We start from the raw sequence: 22,398 nt of genomic DNA, 5'->3' as shown, positions 1-22,398 counted from the left end.
GCGCGCTCCCGCATTGTGTGCGGCGCATTTGACATTCAGATGAAGGCTTTTATTATTCTTATAACTACGGCGAAGCAACAATAAAGCGATTCAGACTATTCTTAGCGAGTGAATGGAAGGATATAATGAAGAGCAGATGTTGAGGACATGTTTCTGTGGAGGAATCGATAAGAACCCACACTCAGGCTCTGTTGTTCGGAGTTTGATATTTTAATAAGTCATGACGTCATTAACCTCCGACGGATTTTTTTTTTTTAAAATTAAAATTGTGTGATTTACTAATTTTCATGTAGTCGCAAACGACCTAACGTTAAAAAACTATCGCACAGCTGTTTTTATACAGTTAAAGTGAATTAGGACTAGGTCTGTTGAGCGCCAAAAAAAATTCAAAAAAACACCCTAACGGTCCATTCACACCAAGAACGATAATATATAAGTTTGATATTTAATAGGTCATGTCATTAATTTTCAAAGAGAATGTTTTTTTTTTTTTTCCCATAATTAAGTTGGCTTGAGAAAGCCAACTTACTGATCTACTATTTAAGATTCTTCTTCTTCTTCTTCTGAGCCAAATTTCGGTTTCTACCTCCTCCTAGAGCTTTCAACCTTGAACCACCTCGGCCCAGACCTTCAGACTGGTCTGACTCGGTGTGCTCTGTCTTTTCTAACTGATCCGGCTTACGGTTTTCGTAAACCAGACTTTCAAAACCACCAAAAACCCCACAGACTTACACTGACGGAATGTTCAAATGAGCAACACTCTTCAAACTCCAACTGACAAAATTCAAATCTAAACTCCCAGAATCCCTTGAGCCTCTATCAAGCTTCCCTTCTATGTACTATTTCTAATCCATTTAGACTCATTTAAGCTTCCACTCGAATATTTCTAATATTTCTAATCTATCTAGCTAAATCATGCTAGCAACATGCTAGTAGCATGTTAATCATGCTAACATCGTGCTAATAACTTGCTAATCATGCTAGAAACATGCTAGCAACTTTGCTAATCATGCCAGAAACATGCTAGCAACATGCTAATCATGCTAGAAACATGCTAGCGACATGCTAATCATGCTAGAAACATGCTAGCAACTTGCTAATCATGCCAGAAACATGCTAGCAATTTTGTTAATCATGATAAAATGTGCTAGCAACTTGCTAATCATGCCAGAAACATGCTAGCAACTTGCTAATCATGCCAGAAACATGTTAACAATTTTGCTAATCATGATAAAACGTTCTAGCAACTTTGCTAATCATGCCCGAAAAATGCTAACGACATGCTAATCATGCTAGAAACATGCTAGCAACTTGCTAATCGTGTTAGGAACATGCTAGCAACTTTGTTAATCATGCCAGAAACATGCTAGCGACATGCTAGTTACTTGCTAACCATGTTAACAACATGCTAGTAACATGTTAATCATGTTAGCAACATGCTAATCATGCCAGAAACATGCTAATCATGCTAGAAACATGCTAGCAACTTTGCTAATCATGATAGAAACATGCTAGCAACATGCTAGTTACTTGCTAACCATGTTAGCAACATGCTAGTAAACATGCTAATCATGCTGGTAACTTGCTAATCATGATAGAAACGTGCTACCAACGTGCTAGTAACATGCTAATCATGCTAACAACATGCTATTACCTTGGCAATCATGCTAACAATATCTTACTAATCATGGTAACAGCATGCTAATCATGTTAGAAACATACTAGCAACATGCTAATTGTGCTAACAACATGCTAGTAACATGCTAATCATGCTAGCAACATGTTAACAACAAGCTAGTAACATGTTAGCCATATTAAAAACATGCTAATCAGGCTAGAAACATGCTAATAACTTGCTAATCATGCTAACAACATTCTAGTAATTTGCAAATTATGCTAACAACATTGTAATCAGCCTATAAAACTACAAGCAATAAGTTAATTATGCTAAAACTTGTTAACAATATGTTAAATCATGCCAGCTGCTTCCATACTTTTACAACTGCTTCAAACTTTCAGGCTAGGCTTTCTCAAGCCAACTTAAAGTTTGTTCTAAAACTTCACTCATCTAGTTAATCTTAATGTTGTTTCGAATGATCTTTCTTCTGTGTAATACAAAACTACAGTTTTAAAAATCTTCACAAGGTTCACTATTTTCAAACAGTGAAAGTAAATGGGAAATTGGTCTGTTAAGCGCCAAAATAACCCCGACAAAAACAATTTGTCAGGGCCGTTTACATCAAGGATAACTATAATAACAATAGCAATAACAATTTACCTTTTTTCTTCATAAGAATTGGCGCGGCCATTTGTAAATTGTGTGGGTCTGGTTTCCGGTTACATCCACGTCCCGCTATTTTTAGCTGTACAAAACAGCGTTTTCTACTTAATATTGCAAATTGGTGTGACTTACCATGTTATTTTATTGTATTGTCTTAATTATGAACACGCTGGTTAGTAGTGCAAACAGTTTTAGCGTTTACTGCACTTAGTTATTCTTCTCGTTCTTTCCCTATAGCGGCTAATGAACCGGAAGTCTCAACTATACTTGTGCATTAAAGAAAAAGGTGGATGAAGTTTGATATTTAACAAGTCATGACGTCATTTACTTAAGCAGGATTTTTTTTCAAGCCGAGGAACAATAACAACATGACAGCCAATCAGAATCCAACAAACTTAGCATAAGCTTTTACAGCTGGCTACTACTTTTCCTCCTTTTTTGCATTAAAAACACAAGATCCAAGCAGTGACACTTGAGACACGTTTAGTAGTGAAAAATAAGTATACTAAAATGTATTTAAAATGCATTTATTTCATGCTAAGTATACTACAAATATTATGTACTTAAAATAATACCCTGCAATTGTGCTTTTAGCATACTCAACTGGTATATTTCAAGTCTGCAAAATTCGAACAACTAATTTTGTACTTGATGCACTTTAATTGTGCGGACGTAGTGCTGAAGTTCAAATAAAGATATACTTAAGTATATTTGATTGTGCTAAAGTGGAACTATTGCAAGTATACTTTAGGTACACTTTAAATATCTTGCATTTAAAGACATTTTTATTTAAAAATCATACAATCTTCATCAATAGTGACGTTAAAACATATTTTAGGCTTAATATTAAGAAATGTGCATTGTACTCCAAATAAAGTTTAATTACAATTTTTATATCAGCAAGTCTTGAGCGATGTGTCAATGTTAAATATGTTAACAGACTTGAACTATACTTACTAGAAAATGAACGCATTTGAAATCTATTACTTTTTTACTAGGGGAACCTATTTTAGTGCTGCAAAGACGTCTGTTTAGTGCACAGAAAAACAATAAAGTACTGCAGTGGAATGGAAAAATGCATTATGTGTCAGTACAATTTTTGAAAGCTCATTTGCATTTGAATACTTCTAAATATGGCTTGTCATGATGCATTATATAAAGTGTAATGAACAAGCAGTATGAAGTACTTACATTTATAACCTACCTTAAATGTGTTTTTTCTTGTTTCTTGAGCATGACAGTCCCAGTCCCTATTTGATTACATTCTATAAAGCAGCCCAGACATTCTGCAAAACATCTCCTTTTTTGTTGCTTATAAATAAAAACAGGTTTGAAGCAACACAAGTGTGAGTAAATGATGACAGAATCTCTATTTTGAGGTCAACTTTCCTTTTTTAATTATTACATTAGACATCATCATATCCTTCACCGTAGACACACTAACAAATTAATGCAGGTTTTAAAAAATAGAGCCATCAGTACATACATTAATACATTAGCAGTGATTGCCTTCAGTATGCAGAGACTGTAATGAACCTGATCTGTACATGCTGGAGTAAATGAGGATGATGAAGGCCAATTGGGTTCGAACAGCATCCTAAAAGACGACGGCGAGGCTGTCCGCCTCTTAAAACGCCACCAAACAAACAGTTAATATTATGACTGACTGTTTCACACACACATACTGAGATCATGACATGTGGATCTGCTCTACACAAACAACAAGGGGTTCAGATTGTGTCAGTCAGGGGTTAAAGTTGAAGCCCTTTGACTCTGAAACAGACAAGCGCGAAAAAAAAAAAGGGCTGATCTCAGCATGTGAATGACCACATGTCTCCAACACCATGACACAAAACCTCACACATTTTCTTCATTATCACCCGGATACAAAACCTCTCCTTCGATCTTATCAAACCAAACAGACCCAGAAACACACACAGGCAGCATCCTCCACTCCAAACAGCCCTGGCTCACCCAATAAGCCCCGTCTGAGTTCCTCTCACGCCCGGGTCTCACGTTCGACCTGCTGAAGCATCGGGGTGTGGATAATCCGTGATTATGGGATATTATCCGCGTCTCCCCCATCTAACACACACTCACACACACTTGAACATCTTCCCTGGAGAGCTGAGATTATTCCCATATCACGGCCGTGCAGCGGCATTATCCTAATCTGGGAATACTGGAGGACACGGATTACTGTAAAGACTGCAGATTAACAGCACTTAGAAATGAAAGAGAGGTTAGGCTGAACGATGTCAGATAGGACGAGATGGAAGACAAAAGAGACAAAAACTGGGTTAAAATAAAAAGGTCCATTTCATTTTTGTAGTGCAAGGTACATGCATGAAACTGTCAGAGGGAAAGAATGACCGTCAGTAATTCTGTTCTTTTATAACCGTAAGTGTATTACTTTTTTGAGTATTTATTTACAAAGCAATGCACGGGGAAATCTCACAGAATAATTTATATATATAAATTATATAAATATTATTAATCACCTTATTCTTAATATTTGTATTACATATATATATATATATATATATATATATATAGGACCATTTGTATTGACAATTAAGCACAATTTTCCCTTATAATTCCTCAATATAACCAGACAAAAGTAATTTTCCTCATATACTACCAGTCAAAAGTTTTTGAACAGTAAGATTTTTTCATGTTTTTTAGAAGTCTTCTTCTCACCAACCCTGCATTTATTTGGTTTAAAGTACAGCAAAACCAACAAATTTTTTTTTTTTTTTTTTTTTTTTTTTTAATTTAAAGTAACTGTTTTCTATTTGAATATATTTTAAAATGCAATTTATTCCTGTGATGCAATGCTGAATTTTCAGCATCATTACTCCAGTCTTTTAGAAATCATTCTAATATGCTACATGGCTGTTCAAGAAACATTTTTTATTATTAATTATTATCAATATTTAAAACAGTTGAGAACATTTTTTTCCAGAATTCTTTAGAAGTGATGAAATTAATACTTTTATTTAGCAAGGATGGTTTAAGTTGATCAAAAGTGATGATAAAGACATTTATAATGTCTAATGTAATTCTATTTCAGATAAATGCTGTTCTTCTGAACTTTCTATTCATCAAAGAAACCTGAAAATTATGTTTTCAACATAATAATAAATGTTTTTTTTTTGAGCAGCAAATCAGCATATTAGAATGATTTCTGAAGGATCATGTGACTGAAGACTTGAGTAATGATGCTAAAAATTCAGCTTTGAAATCACAGGAATAAACTGCATTTTAAAATATATTTAAATAGATAACAGTTATTTTAAATAGTAAAAATATTTCAAAATTTTATTGTTTTTGCTGTACTTTGGATCAAATAAATGCAGGCTTGGTGAGCAGAAAAGACTTCTTTAAAAAACTTCAAAAATCCTACTGTTCAAAAACTTTTGACTGGTTGTGTATTTAAATTTAATCCCTCATTTGTATAATGAAACAAATTTAATTTGAATTATTTTTTAATAAACATTTTTTCAATTAAATTTCAAAGGAAAATAAATGTAGTACAGCAAATATTTTTTAAATTCAACAATACATACATTTTTTACATTACAGATTAATTGTGCTTAACTGTCAAAAAAAAAACGCATATCTTAATGGTCCTAAAATATTTAAATATAATTTCTAATCTCTTTCTTTTTAGGGGCTAAATAAATGTGACCCAGTTTTGTGAGATTTCCCCTTTAGTGTTTGATTGATGTTTATTTTTGCATTAGTTGAGTTTAATCTCACTCGAACATTCAGACGTCTCCTTAGAAAAGACAAATTGAGGAACGTTTTGATGGTTTGGAGCGCAGAGTAATGAAGTGTAGCAATGCAAAAGGTGCTTAATTGCATGTGTGTGTATGTGTGTGTGTAGTGTTTAATTGTGTTTCCCTCTGCAGCTCCGTTATATCTGTCACGATGCGTTTCTATTCTCATGATTTCAGAGGTGTGAAGAGTTTTCCAGCAGACAGTCTCGTCACTCAGCGCGTTTTTTCATTCTCTGACGCCCCGTTTTTTCCTGACTGACTCCAGCTGTGAGAGACAGACAATGAAAGACAATGAAAGGGAGTTCACATGAAGATATGAGTGAACCTCATACACACACACGGCGGCCTTTAATATTCACCTCGTTCTCCACCATCTTCAGTCGGCCGAGGGCGTCTTTCGCACCATCCTGAGAAACGAGAACAGCTCTTTAGCTTTAATCTAAATGTTGAAATGGCTTCACAAAAGTGACATTCAGATTCTGCTGTTTAAAGGTGCATCACAACGTTTTGATGAAACATCTGCGCATCTGAGCGACCGCATGAGTGTTTCAATCAACATGAAATGACATTCGCAACCCATTTTACTTCAGTCATGTCAAGTATTTCTGAGTGAAAGGAGTACAAAAATAGACACCTCATACCTTACCAATGTGTTTGCACAGAACAGCTAATAGGGCTGCAACCTATAGGACAACTAACAGTCGACAAGAAAAGGCTTGGTCACCCAAAATTTTATTTTATTTTTATAGTTGTTTAGTCGCAGAAAAAAAATCCACCGGAAGTGGCGAAGTCACGTAGTCCGTGACAGATCATTAACGGCTTGTCTGTGTGGTAATACAATACATCGGGCAGAACATCCATACACTCATCTATCATTCATCAATCTCAAATATGACTTTTCATCTGAAATATGCAAGTAGTAGCAACTTTGACATGCTCATTGCATGGCAGCTCAATCTAATGTTAACCTAGAAAAATAGTAGAATAACCGAATAGTAGCGTGCTCCCTGCATGACAGATGGATGCAATGCGCTCACTTGCACTTAAAATACTCCGTCATTTTTGGTCATACAGATCAAAGTAATAGTCTTCACAGATTCAAAAGATGTTGGTTTATTTATCTGCACTCAAAATAACAATGAAACATTGTGCTTTTGTAAAATAATGAAAGCAAACAGAATGCGCTTTCTGCTGTCTCGGTCTTCGGGAGCGCAAAACTTCAAAACTCTATAGAGAGCGAAATGTGTACCTATAAATGAACCCATTAAAATAGAAAACAAATATTCTCAGATTATGTAATGTGTATGAAACATGCATATAGGTGCATCACTACTGCGGAGATGAGTCAGTGTCGCCGACTTCATCTCTTAAGCCAAAAACAAAGAAAGCACTAGTTTATCAATAAATTATTAAAGTGTCAGTGCAGCCCCCTTGCTGTTTTCCCTGACACATTCATAATTATTATATCTATCGGTGCACTGTGGCAAGCTTTATGTGAGCGCTTGAGTGTTTTTTTTGGCTATGCAGGCAATTAATTATTATGATTTATATGGTTTATAAATAAACGTATGACTAATAGTCAACTAATGCTTAAAATGAACTAGTCGACCAGAAAAATCTTTAGTCGAGAGCAGCCCTAACAGTTAAAGTCTAACTGTGTGTGTGTGTGTCCATGTGTGGTGTTTGCTCACCCTGTTGCCTTGGCTGGAAAGCATTTTGACTGAATCCGAGAGCCCGTGAACGAACTTCCGCAGCACATTTTCATATTCTGAGACAGACAGAGAGATACAGTACATTATCACTTTTGCTCTTGAACGCCTCTCATATGGTGGAGTGCTGAAAAGACCCATTCACTGAAATGAATCAGTTTATTTAGAATTTTCATTTAAATGAACCATTTAAAAATGATTCTGATTCTTTTGAATCTTCATTCAGTATTCCAAGCAGTCCACATGCAGCATTTTATGTTCTAATTTGTAACTAAATAAATATGATATGAAATAGGGCTGTTTATAGTTAGGTTTTTGAGTGTTTTTCTCTTTTCTTTTTTTTTCTAATTATATAAACAACTGTTCAAAAGTTTAGTTTCTGAAATATTGTCTGTTCTGTTCAACAAGTCTGCACTTATTTGATATAGTAAAAACAGTAATAATGTGAAATATTTTTCCAATTTAAAATAAACGTTTTCTATGTGAATGTACTGTAAAATGTAATTTATTGCAATGATGCAAAGCTAAATTTTCAGCATCATTACTCCAGCCTTCCAGATCTTTCAGAAATCATTCTAATATAAAATATTTGTGCATTTAACATAACATTATAAATGTCTTTACTGTCACTTTTGTTCAATTGAATGCATCCTTGCTATAGGCCTGGACGATATGGCAAAGTCTCGATTTTTCAGAACATTCAACTAGTCAACTTGAAAATGTAACTACAACATGATTCAAATAACTTTTTCTTTACTAACCCTCTAGTTAAAGAAAATTCTCTTCCAAGTGCACCACACATGAAGTTGTCAACATGACGTAAATGTTAAACAATTCACTTGTTAAATATCTTTTAAATATCTTTGATGCATGAACTACAACAACATCTTGTACAAACTTGTCTTATGTGCTAAGAAATAATATGAGGAAAATTCTTTAAAAAACGGTCTTAAAAGTCAAGGTAATTCAGATTCAAAATGACTGATGGTATACTAATGAAGCTTTCAGTCCGTCACCATGATGCAAACATAAAATATCAGACATACAGTAGTAGTTCTTCACAGGTTTTTTTTATTAGATTGCGCTGCTTTTCTATTATTTTTTCTATGTAAACATGGATGTGTTATGACTGCACTCGCACTTGCGCCTCTTGCAGCGTCTCTTGCACGAACAGCATTATAAAAACGTGGTGCTCAAGTTAAAAAAAGTTCACTCCCATCTTCTTGCATGTTTTTCCTATTCCACTGCCTGCGTCACATCTTTGTGCATTCTGTGTGAATGGCACCTAGTGATATGAGCGCGTCAAAGTGTCTAATTCTAACGTTTGGTAATACTTCTATTCAAAATTGCGATTCCTTGATTTCTAAAAAATAAAATCGTGGCAAAACTTTACATTCAAATTAATCGATAAAATCTGAAAAACTGCCTACCTTGCTGAATAAAAGCAATAATTTGCACCTTAATTAAAGTTTTCCAAATGCAAAGTTGCAGATGTCGTACCTGTCAGTGCTGCCGGATTTTTCTCCAAATATGATTTCTGCCATTGCAGTCGGTGACAGACCTCCATGTGCTGCTTGATCACCTCTGACGGGTCTCGTCTGTTCTTCTTATAATCGTGGATCTAAGAAGACGTACAAAATAACTCATTATAGACAATTCAATGATACACAGTCAACAACTCAATCCTATTGTGATGAACACCGGCACACACCTTCCACTCCAGCCTCTCTTTGTCATGGTGAAGCAGACTGAAGCTGTGCAGCTTATACTGCGGAGGAGACGAGCTGAAACCAACCAGAGACATGCGTTAAACACACTCAGCGATATGCAATCAGTGCCATACGATCAGCTTTAGTGTTACCTTGGTTTAGAGTTCCTGTCGTGATCATTTCTGGGTTTGGATCTTGGAGAAGGAGCCTGTTGGAAAGACAAAGTGTCATGAAGCTTCTGTCCAGCTGTCTTTGTATAAAAGAACAAATCCTGTGTGTTATATAAATAGCATACCCGTTCCTTTTCCCTGTATTTCTCCCGGTCTCTGTCTTTCTCTCTGTCTCTATCTTTCTCCCGCTCTCTGTCTTTCTCCGGTGAAGGTGTGAGCGGGTCGACGACGAGCCATTTCTCAGTCACCGGCTGCAGCTGAACTCCAGCCAGCGGCTCGCGGATCCTCACACGCACCTCCAACTTTCCTCCCGTCGCCTTACGCCCGTCCAACACCTGCAGTGGCAGCACAGACTCATGGGATACAAGCGCTCGTGTGAATGTGATACGCGTGTGTGAGTTTGTGTGAATCACTCACGTCTATAATCTCTCTGATCTCACACTGGTTCTCCAGGGCTTCCAGCTTCAGCTGAGCTGTTCCCACCACTTTATCCGTCTTGAAGAGACCGCTGTGAACACACACACACACACACACACACACACACACACCCAAATGATTATTAAAGAGTCACTGCTAATGATAGTGATGCCACATTTCAACCCCATATGAAAAGTGAAAAACTATTTTGCCTAAAGAAGATTAGACTTTTTTTTAAGGAGCATTAAGATAGTTTTGGGCTAATTTCATGACACTTAATTAAAATTAAAAATTACAGTTAATTATTATAGTTAAACATTTATGCTGTAGTTAACTGCAATTGTATATGCTGTTTTGAAATTCAAAAAGTTACATTAAAAAAAAAAAAAAAAAAAAAAAAAAAAAGACAGTATTGAGAATCATTCTTGAAAATAATGTGAAACAAACAAACAAACAAACAAACAAACAAACCCAAAAACATTAAAAGTAAACATTTAGGATTCATTACAGTAATGGAAATTTGTGAAGACAAATCTGCTTAATTGTGACAATAAAAATGCATTTTATTATTTTTTTATTTGTATTTTTAATTACTATGCAAAAAACTATGCAAATTTATTTTCACCATGGAATGAAGAATATAAAAAAAGTAAGACTTTTTTTCCCTTACAATTTTTTAAATTTAAGATAAAACTGCAGTTTCTTAATTTTTGGTCCATAGTGGAAAGGGAACAAAAAATAGAATTTTGAGAAAAAATATTTATATCTCATTTTTAGGACTATTAATTTGAACTAATTTCTTGACAATTGAACAAAAAAATTAAAACTTACTCTTTAAGTAATTATTTAAATTGTAGTAAAACATTTATGCTGATTTGTTTTAACATTTTTACATTTAAAAAAAAAACAGTATTGAGAGTCATCACTGAAAATAATGAGAATTTGCCAAAAAACAAATAAAGAATAACAAAAAAAAGTACAAATTTCAGATATATTACAGTAATGAGAATTTGCGGGGAAAATTTACTTAATTGTCACTGTGCAAAAAATAGGAAGTTCTGACTTTTTGTTCCTCAGATTTTTTTTTTTTCAACATTTTTTTAAAGTCTGTATTTTAAGATATATAAAAAATTCAGAATTGTGAGACGTCGCAGTTAGTTTATTTTTTAGTCCATGGTGGAAAGTTCTAAATTGCAAGATATAAACTCACAGTTCTAGAAAAACAATTCTGAACTGAGACAAAAAGTAATAAACTAACTTTTGTGCAAATAAGTTTTCATACAAAATCTTAATGATCTTAAAAAAAAAAATCTGAATTTTTCGAATGCAAAATATTATTAAAATAATTTCTTTTGAGGTGAAATAAGGACTGGGTGTGTTTTTGTGAGATTCCCTCAACTAATAAGAGTCTCACCCTTTGTGTACGACCTCAAACTTGATGCCTTTGGCCTGTACGACTCTCTTGAAGCCTCTGTGATCTCGCTTGATGTTCAGCTTGAACTGCTCCTTAAATTCTGAAAACACACAGAGACTGTCAGCTAATGTCGCCACCTGTTTAACACAGATCACACGTGTAAGTGTGTACCTGGACTGCTGGTGTTTCTCACAGTACTGGTTTTGTCTCTTTGAGCTTCTTCCTAAGAAAAAAACACACATGGTTAGATGCCAATAGCATGTGTGTGTGTGTAGAAGAGAGTGAAAGTGTTGTGTACCGCGCTGGGGAACGGGAACTCAAAGCGCACACTTGCATCCAGATCGTTGGCTGAGACTCCTGGAGAAAACAAAGACAACAACATTTACTGTCGTTCTGTCACAGAATTTCATTTTTTTAGTAGACACCAAAAAAAATCCTCCAAACTTTTAAACAGTATTGTATTTCAGAGACAAGTCTGAGTTATTTGAAAAAATCATTTTACTGCCATATGATACACAAAAGCACATGCACGTGTTGACATACACACCTGGAGGAGCAGGCAGGTTGATTCCTTTCACGATGGTCAGCACCATGTCATTGGACATCAGGTTAGGGAAGATCCTTAAAAAACACAGATGAAGACATTTAGAGATTCTGTGTAGGACGTCCTCACTGACAGATGTGATGTGTGTGTGTTCTTACTTGACGGTGTTGAAGGTGCGCTCCTCTGTGTGGTATTTGGGAACTGGTCTTCCTTTAGCGTGAGCTTTCTTCAGCACTTCAATGTTACTCATGCAGTCCTCAGCCAGCTTCTCAAACCTACACACAAACACACATCACGGGGGCCTTTCTGTTTACTTGCATTATTTTTATAGTGAGCTAATAATCGTTGCTCTACAGCAACCTTTAAACTCAACCCTCAGCAATTTTCTTTTTTATTTACTGTGTTTATTATTCTGTTGTCCTCATGAGGAATATTTGCTGCTCACATAATGTATGTAATTTCAGTTTTATTACCCATGTGGGGACATTTGGTTTCCACAACATAAAAAATCTGAGTGACACACACAAATACACTTTAAGGCCCACAAGCTCAAGATTTCATATGTCAATGTTATGTTAGTATTTATGCTTATAACTTACATTCTGATAGATATTATTAATAAATATCTTTATTAATATTATTATCTATTATTTTATTAATAAAAGCTGTAATTAATTTGATTTAATTATTATAAATAATGGTTAACTTTTTATACCTTTAAAGGTGGTAAAAATATATATATTTTTAAAAATACTAAATAAGAACATCATTAATTTATTAAAGTCAAAAAAGTAATATTATGAAATATTATTGCAATTTAAAATAACAGTTTTCTATGTGAATAAACTTTAAAATATAATTTATTTATATATATTTGATTTATTATCCATGCTGGAAACAGTTGTGCTGCTTTTTTTTGGGGGGGGCCCGTGATACATTTTTTTTTTAGAATTCTTTGATGAATAAAAAGTAAAAAAGAACAGCATTTATTCAAAACTGATTTTTTCCTAACAATATAAGTTTTTACTATCACTTTTTTTTTATCAATTTAAGACATTCTTGCTGAGTAAAAGTATTAATTTCTTTCAAAGAAAGAAAGAATGAAAGAAAGAAGTAAAGAAGAAGGAAAGAGAAAAACGCCCCCAAAATATAAACAGTAGTGTATATTGTTACAACAGATTTCTATTTTAAATAAATGCTCTTTTTAACATTTTATTCATCAAAGAATCCTGGAAAAACTATCACAGGTTTCAGAAAAAGTTTTAAGCAGCACAAATGTTTTCAACATTGATAATAAATCAGCATATTAGAGTGATTTTTGAAGGATCATGTGACACTGAAGACTGGAGTAATGATGCTGAAAATTCAGCTTTGCATCACAGAAATAAATTCTATTTTGAAGTATATTAACATAGAAAACCACTATTTTAAATTGCAATAATATTTCACAATATTACTGTGTTTTCTGTATTTTTAAATCAAATAAATGCAGCCTTTATAAGCAGAAAAGGCTTCTTTAAAAACAATAAAAATCGTATTGATCCCAAACTTATATATATGTTTAATCCTAATTTATGTAAACTTTTAAACACTGGTAAGATTTCTTAATGTTTTCTTTAAAAAAAAAAAAAAAGCTGCATTTATTTGATTAAACATACAGTAAAAACAGTAATATTGTGAAATACTATTATAATTTAAAATGACTGTTACACTAATTCATTATATTGCAAAATGTAATTTATTCAAGTGATGCAAAGCTAAATTTTCAGCATCATTACTTCAGTCTTCAGTGTCAACATGATCCTTCAAAAAAATCATTCTAATATGCTGATTTGCTGCTCAAGAAACATTTCTGATTATATCAATGTTGAAAACAGTTTTATACTTATTTCAGGTTGCTTTGATGAACAAAGAATTGAAAAGAACATAATTTATTTGAATTAGAAATCATTTGTAACATTATAAACATATTTACTGCCACTTTTGTTCAATTTAATATGTCTTTGCTTATTAAACATATTTTTCTTTTTAAAAATAGTTCAACTTTTGAACAGTAGTGTACAGTCATCACTCAAAACACAACTAAAAATTTTTTAAAAACATATCTCATCAAGATAAACAAAAACACACATACCTGGCAGTTTCAGCTACATTCCCCATATGAGTGAACTGCTGCGAGTATGTGAGGCATTTCTGGAAACAAGTGTTAGAAAGTCAGTTAGACGGTGAATAAACCATGCACTTCTCCTGAATTCTGTGTGTGCTTTACATGGATCAGATCTGTATTGTTTAGCTGGTTGTGTGTGCAATACAGGCGTAATAACCTCATGCTGCTGTTTGAGCTGCGCCATGAGTTGCGCGTACTGCTCAGATGTGCGTGGAGAAAGAGCAGACGAGCGCGAATGAGAAAGTCTGTAATCGTCCTCACTGACCGGAGCGGCTGGTACCTGGATATGACAGAATCAATTTACAGCACTGTAATACATTGAATAAAAACAAAACATAACCACAGCTGATGTGCATTAATTCATTCATCATTTTGTAGAAGTAGAGTTTAAAAAGCTGTAAAATTAGCATCTTGCTCAAATGCATCTGACGTCATAATTATGACTTCGTAAATACAAAATTCCCAGAAGCTTTCAAACTAATTAATTAAATAAATCGTCACTGTTGCAATCAGTGATTTCGACCCTGTAAAACCAATTCGGGTGATCAGCATCACTGATTTACAAACCTTGGTAATGTCAACAGGAAGTCCAGCCTTGGCAGCAGTGATCATGGGGTCGAGGCCTTTAGCGTTTCTCAGGTGCTGCGCGGCTCCCTGCATGTCCTTCATCTCTTTAGAGCGTAACGCGGCCTTCACGAACTGCTGCCTGCGTGTCGTCAGGAAATCCAGCTGCTGCTGGGCTGCAAAACAACACATGCGGCGTCACACAACAGTGCGTATGCGTTAATGCCGTATATAATATATAAACGCACATCTACCTTTCCCTGCTAGTTTGGGGGCGTTTGCGGAGCCGGTGGGCATCCCTGCGGCGGACGAGGCTTTTGGAGGAGCGGGAGCTCTGGATTTCTGAACGGCAGGTTGAGCCGATGGCTGCACGGAAACAGAGAGATGAAGAATCAAACTGAAGCATAGCTTCTAGATGTTTTTGCTAAACTTTGACGCTACCTTCTGTGGTTCTTCGTCTTCATCTGCGTCGGCGTCTGCATCCTGATTGGCCAGTTTCATGGCTGTTTCCAGGACGCCCATAAAATTCTGCTCGCTGCCCTCGCTGCCCTGCAGCGGAGGACAACCTGACATGCACACACATAAACAGTGTTAAAAAAGAGGCACATTAACTGTTTGTGACCCTGGACCACAAAACCAGTCGTAAGTAGCACAGGTATATTTGTAGCAATAGCCAACAATAGATTGTATGGGTCAAAATGATTGATTTTTCTTTTATGACCAAAAACATTAGGATATTAAGTTCATGTTCCATGAAGATATTTGGACAACTTTAAAGCTGATATTTTTTAATATTTAGATTTTTTTGCACCCTCAGATTCCAGATTTTCAGATAGTTGTATCTCAGCCAAATATGGTCCTATCTTAACAAACCATACATCAATGGAAAGCTTATTTATTCAGCTTTTAATTTCATGATTGGTTACATTTACTACAGAAGCTTGAAAATTCTGAAGAAAAAAGTCAGAATTGTGAGATTAAGATGAGATTTTATTTTTATTCTATGGGAAAAATGTAGAGATGTATTTTTTCCTTTTTTTTGAATTGCAAAAAAAGTTAGAATTTTGATTTACTCTCATAAACTCATATATCTCAGAATTTTTTTCTCAGAACTGTGTGAAAAGTCTGAATTTCAACATAAAAAACATAATTTAAATGTTTTATTTTTTGTTCTGTGCAGAAACTGGCTCCCATAAATACATTTTATCTGTTTTACACTATATACTTAATTACTTAAATACAGCCTTGGTGAGTGAAGAGAGTTCATTTAAAAACATTTTTTTTAAATCTTGCCAACCCCAAATATTTGAACAGCACTGTATTTAACTGAATTTATTATTTAACTACAAATATATAAATAATCAGCACACCAAGCTCTAACACCAAGCTCTAACACACCTCTGTTGAGGGAGATTTAAGAGGTTTTATTATATTTGTGAGGGCATTTGTTAGAAATTTGGCTCTTGCTAGAAACAAATAAACAAGCTTTACCTGGTGGAACAGGAAGTTCTGCCAAATTCACAGGCCGTCCTGCTTTATGAGCTTTAATGGCGTCTTGATATTGCTGAAGTCAATAACACACATACAACAGGTTAATGAAATGGTATCTTTTATTTTTATAAAGGGAACACCAGGTATTAAGACTTGTATGCCTCAATATAACATAATTGATGTCTCTTACTGAAATACATAAAAAACCGACGAAAAGATTTATGTTATTTAACAAATCCACAGTGTTTTATACATACTTTGGACTATAGCGGATGCAACCATTTCACATCATAAAAATAATGGCTCCCCCATAGTCCAAAATGTGTATAAAATGATGTGGATTTTTTTAAATAACGTAAATCTTTCACTGGTTTTCTACTACATATTTCAGTATAATGTAAATAATCATTTACATTATATTAAGCCATACAAGTCATACAAGTCACATGTGTTACCTTGACTATGCGTTGGTGCATGCGTGCTTTGCGGTCGTCTCCTTTGCTCTTGGCGCTCTCCGCGGCTTCTTTATATTTGTCCATGCGCTGCTGTAAGGCCTCGGCGACGCTCCGGGGAGCAGAGAGAGCTGAAACACACGTATATGCTTTCATTTATAGCATCACTGATGTCTGGGTTTGATCTGCGTGTGTGACGTCAGATTAAAATGCACACATTCTCACCTGTGTCTGGGGCAGCAGTGGGTGGAGCAGCAGGAGGGGCGGCTGGTTTAGAGGACATTTGGGGAGGGTTAGGACGTGGCACTTCAACCTCTCCTGAAAGACAGTGACAATTCTATCAAAATCAGACTGAACTAACTAAATTGTGAACTAACTGAGGTGAGTGAAGATCTGTGAGGTATGGAGGTACCAGGAGGGGGCGGCAGTGAGCTGACGTCCACAAACTCGCCTCTGTCAACACTCTCTATGATCAAGTCTAATCTCTGTGGAAAAGGATGAGACAGTGAGCAAGTTAATTTTCCAAGCTGTTGTGGTTAATAATAGGTAAAGTAGCAGAACTACAGTTCTGTTCAAAAGTTTGGGTTTGGTAAGTGTTTTAATATTTTCAATTAAGTCTGTTTTGCTCACCAAGGCTGTATTTATTTTATCTAAAATACAGTAATATTGTAAAATAGTATTACAATTTAAAATAGCTGTTTTCTATGTGAATATATTGTAAAATGTAATTTATTCCTGTGATCAAAGCTGAATTTTCAGCATCATTATTCCAGTCTTTAGTGTCACATGATCCTTCAGAAATCATTCTAATACGCTGATTTGCTCAAGAAACATTTATGATTATTATCAATGGTGAAAACAGTTTTGGTACAGAATATTTTTGTGAAAACTGTGATAATTTTTTTGGATTCTTTGATAACCCGAATGTTGAAAAAAACAGCATTTATTTAAAATAGAAATATTTTGTTACTTTTTTTTTATATGTTTTATTTTAATTTTAGGTAAATTTATTTATTTTTTTAATAGGTCTCTATAGTTTTGATCCATTTTTGCTTAAGTTTTAATTTTTTTAAATATGTATTTAAATTTAATTTATATGTTTAATACATATTTTCTAAGAAATTATGTATGTCCTGGTCTCTATGTATATTTTCCCTCTGGAAAGGAAAAAGTAATAATAAAAAAATAATAATTTTAATTATTTAAAATAAAATGTTTATTTTATTATAAGTGATAAATGTTTTTTATGGTTTTAGTTTTAGTTTACTGCAATAACCATGGTCTTTACTGTCAGTTTTGATTAACTGAATGTGTCCTTGCTCAATAAAACTACTAATTTATAGCTAAATAAATAATCTTACAGACCCCAAACTTTTGAATTGTAGTGCACATGAACAAAATGGGAATGGCAACAAAGAAACATTGTAAATATGTGACTTTGTGACCTGAATTAAACATGTTAATCATGAAGTAGCAAAACAGACGGATGGAAAACTCATTTACCTTGGACACTTGGTAGAGTTGTTTGGCTTGTTCAGTGTTTCCGCTCTGTTTGGCCTTTAAGGCTGCCAGTTTATACTCTCTCTGTCTGCTTAATATACTCGCTTTGAGCTCTGAAACACACACACACACAAACATGTCTGTGTGTAGAGTAACAGCGTCACAGTAGCAATGATATGAGAGCTTGACACAGTGTGTGTGTACCTGAGTGCTGTGTGTTTGGCTGGCTGGGTGTGAGGGGCGATATGGCTGGTGTATCGGGCGTTACAGCCATCGGTCTCTGTGACGGAGGCTGTAGCAGCTGAGGTTTGGATGGAACGACTGGCCGGGCATCCAGCACTGGCTTGACATTGGCCATCTGCGGTGGTGTGTTTGCTGGAGCAGGCTTTTCTTGCTCTCTGATTGGCTCGGCCTGCGGAGCAGCGGGGGGTTTTCCACCGGTGGCCACAGGAGGAGGAATCTCATCTTCATTGATGGGCTTTCCCTTTTTAACTGACGTCAGCATAGACTGTAGAGTCTAAAAAAAACAAGAATATGCTACCAACAGCTCTAAAATTACTCAAACGTGAGAAAAAATGTATTGGGACAGATACCTGATGGATATAATACATCACCCTTGGTCTTATATCGTAGGCTGATCACTATTTGAGACATTACAAACTTTCAGTCCTTTTTCTGTTTTATCTTATAAAAAGCAGGACTTTTATTTTGACAGCACCTGAATACTGAACCACAGGACTTCCTATTCTCTAATAACAGAATGGTACACATTATAATGCTTTATAAATATACCGTCAACATTTAGGAAACCTCTCAAACAAATTCAGCACATTGTATCCTGTATAAAAATGTATTTTGTATTTTTGATAATACCATAAAAGGATTTAAAAATCAATAAGCTGCTATCTATTATAATCTAAATCTGCTTAATTTAGAATAAAAAAAATGAGTTGTTTTAGTGAATATTATGTAAAATAAATATAAATGCAGTAATTGTTATGCTTGTGTTATTTACTTATGTTAAATGAAATGTTCTTCTAATCTATTTATATATTTTAGCAAATATTAAATATATATATATATATATATATATATATATATAATAAATATACATTTAATTGTAGTAATTGTTATGCTTGTGTCAAATACCATTGCAAATTAAACGATCTTCTAATTTATTTTTGATTATTTTAGCAAATATTATGCTGAATAAACTGCAGTAATTGTTATGCTTGCACTATTTACTATTGTTAAACTGTCTTCTAATTTATTTCTAATTATTTTATTAAATATTATGTAAAATAAAATTAAAAATAAAAGCAGTAATTGTAATGCTTGATTTATATACTACAGTAAATTAAATAGTTTAACTATGTTTAATTATTAAATACTATGTATAATAAATATATCTGCAGTAATTCTTGTACTTATTTTACTTACTATCAGTAAATTAAATACTCTTCTAATTTATGACTATTTATTAAATATTATGTAAAATAGATAAATAATTGCAATAGTTATGCTTGTATTATTTACTATTGTTTAATTAAGCAATCTTCTAATTTATTTCTAATTATTTTATTAAATAAGTGAAATAAATATAAATATAATTGCAGTAATTGTTATGCTTGTGTTATTAACTACTGTTAAATTAAATAGTCTTAATTTATTTCTCATTTTAATAAATATTATGTAAAACAAATATAAATATAAAAGCATTAACTGTTATAATTGTGTTATTTACTACAGTAAATTAAATAGTCTTCTAATTTGTTTAATTATTTTATTAAACACTATGTAAAATAAATATTTTTGACACTTGTTGTGACACTTTTACTTACTATCAGTAATTAAATACTCTTCTTATTTGTTATGATTACTTTGTTAAATGTTATGTAAAATAAATTTAATTGCAGTTATTGTTATACTTGTGTTATCTACTATAGTTAAGTCTCATATCATATATATCATCTTTTTATCATCCACCCTGCTTTCTAAGATATCAGACATCAAAAAAATCCATAACGGTGGACCTCTAGTCTTGCATATGTCCCACCTTCAGTCCTCGGTCGTATCGCCGCACTTTGCTGGTCTCCCCCGCGGCCTTGGCGTTGGTAATGGCTGTTTGGTACATGTCCAAGCGCTCTTGCAGGCGACCCTCCAAGCTGGCTGGTGCATTCTGGGACGTGGGAGCTGCATTTGAGCGTTGAGGAGGCACTGGTGACGGAGGAGGTTTCTTGACCACCTGCTCCTCATCGTCTTCCAACACCTCATTCAACTCAGCCTGAAACACATAAAATGGCTTTGGTCAAAAATATTTCCGGCGAGAAACACTGTATCTGATGAGCCAACTATAGAGCGCCAACTATATATATATATATATATATATATATATATACACACACAAAAAGATTTTTGTCTTACCAAGAGATCAGCATCATTTTCCAAATCACCTTCGTCATCTCCGTCCTCGTCCAGGTCTTTCATACAAAGTGCTGCCATCCGCTCAATGTCCTCCATGGCCACCGGAGCTACAAGATGAAAAGAACGATTAGGAAAAATGCCAAAGGTAAATGTTGGGCTGATTAGCATGGCCTCTTGCTGGTAGATGTCATAATTACAAAATGTTCTCACCTTTCCCTCCAGGTTTCTTGCCTGCTGGTCCACTCCTTCCGCCTCCTCCCATCAAAGCCAGAAGCTCTGCCTCTAGCTCCTCATCATTTCCTCCAGAGTCATCCAGCCCGCCGTCAGGAGCCAAATCCAACAGCAATCCCATCTGACCACATGTGAGGATGGAGAGCCAGTGTTATTTTAGTTGTAATACTATTTAAATTTTTATCAATATTTTGAATGAGTTTTTATTTTCATATTAATTTTAAAAAGTTTTAGAAATTATTGCTGTGTCATTTTTAGTTTTTTTATATTTCTTTCTTTCATTTCTTTCAATATTAATTAGTATATTTTATTATGGTACCTTAGGTAACATTAAAGGACAGTTAGAAATGTTGCCTTTGCAACTAGCATAAATATATTTTTAAAAATGTTACTTTTTTCTTAATGTCATGTTTTAATATCTTGAAGTTTATTTCAAGTAACACATTTTTTTTAAATAGGTTTAAATTTTAATTTACAATAATAACCCTTAATTTAACTGATTTACTGATGAACATTACATGAAATGTTGAATTTTTCTGAATTGAAAAGCATTTTATGCACCTGCATGCGTGGCAATCAAAGTGGATGCAGTTTAAGTGCACTAAAAGTCCAAAATTTGTCACCACAGTTCTGTCAATATCATTAAACATTATGAAATAAAAAACTGTGAATTTTCATTTCATGCTGGCTTCAAAGGTGATATTTAGAGGTTTCATCAAATGATTCTGGACACAGTCCAGACTCTCATCTGGTTTATTACCTGTTTGGCCCTGGCGGCCCCTTGGCCCTTCTGTGGAGGGTTCCGGCTTCGACTCATTTTCTCCGCAGGTCCCTCAAACCTGGAGTGAAAACAAGAATGGTTCATTAATAACACTTAAAAACAGCCACTGCGCCAGGATCAGCCTTTCAGTAACACTACAACCAACCACACCAGAAAGTGAATGACGTCATGGCGCATTCCTATATTATTACGTGAATAATGACGTTGATATTTGCATAATCAATACATCGACACAATCAACTTCAAAATATATATTTAACTGTGCTATATTCCTTCCAGACCTCTGTCATTTTATATTTACCCAATAAGAGCTCAAAAGCGAATGTTTCAACACCTTTTAACCTGCTATTAGTGTTTACACGTTTAAACAGGTCAATCCAAAACACATCTTTACCTGATTTTGCACCAGAACTGTTGGAGGCAAAGCCCAACGAAGCCATAAAATAAATTTCACACCATTCGCAATATAAATCATAAAATAAACAACTATTTCAATCAAAGTGTTGTTAGCAAGGTGGCTAATTCTTACATCAGACTCTTTTACTAAAAAATTGAACGTGATACCTTGATCATATGTTCCTCCAAAGGCGTGTTAAATATCCGTTCCGTTGAGGAAAATATGCGGCCAGTCATTAAGTTTTTGCACCAGAGTGTCATAAACACAGAGATAAACACAAATCTGCACTGCTGTCAGTGCAGATTCAGCACTTCCTGCTTTTCGCCAGGTTTCCCATAGCAACGGCAGAGCCTTGCGCTTTACGG

At 34.4% G+C, this 22,398-nt stretch overlaps 1 protein-coding gene across 1 annotated transcript; it reads right to left on the bottom strand.

Moving 5' to 3' along the window:
• Nucleotides 1-5,086: 5,086 nt before the first annotated feature.
• cc2d1a (coiled-coil and C2 domain containing 1A) lies at nucleotides 5,087-22,361 on the bottom strand. The gene is made up of 29 exons (XM_051109040.1): nucleotides 22,201-22,361; nucleotides 21,616-21,694; nucleotides 20,835-20,976; nucleotides 20,625-20,731; nucleotides 20,257-20,484; nucleotides 18,405-18,717; nucleotides 18,204-18,313; nucleotides 17,113-17,185; nucleotides 16,926-17,018; nucleotides 16,704-16,831; nucleotides 16,249-16,321; nucleotides 15,199-15,323; nucleotides 15,012-15,123; nucleotides 14,761-14,933; nucleotides 14,351-14,473; nucleotides 14,161-14,219; nucleotides 12,185-12,301; nucleotides 12,030-12,103; nucleotides 11,781-11,839; nucleotides 11,654-11,705; nucleotides 11,483-11,582; nucleotides 10,069-10,159; nucleotides 9,777-9,986; nucleotides 9,634-9,689; nucleotides 9,484-9,556; nucleotides 9,273-9,393; nucleotides 7,755-7,831; nucleotides 6,423-6,470; nucleotides 5,087-6,328 (listed from the first exon to the last, which is right to left on the bottom strand). The coding sequence occupies exons 2-29, from the start codon at nucleotides 21,670-21,672 to the stop codon at nucleotides 6,290-6,292; spliced, it is 3,033 nt and encodes a 1,010-aa protein (XP_050964997.1). The 5' UTR covers nucleotides 21,673-21,694; nucleotides 22,201-22,361; the 3' UTR covers nucleotides 5,087-6,289.
• Between the last annotated feature and the right edge of the window lie 37 nt (nucleotides 22,362-22,398).

This window comes from Labeo rohita, chromosome 1, assembly GCF_022985175.1.
Source record: "Labeo rohita strain BAU-BD-2019 chromosome 1, IGBB_LRoh.1.0, whole genome shotgun sequence".
Classification (NCBI taxonomy): Eukaryota; Metazoa; Chordata; class Actinopteri; order Cypriniformes; family Cyprinidae; genus Labeo; species Labeo rohita.
This window is presented reverse-complemented; position numbering and strand designations above follow the sequence as displayed.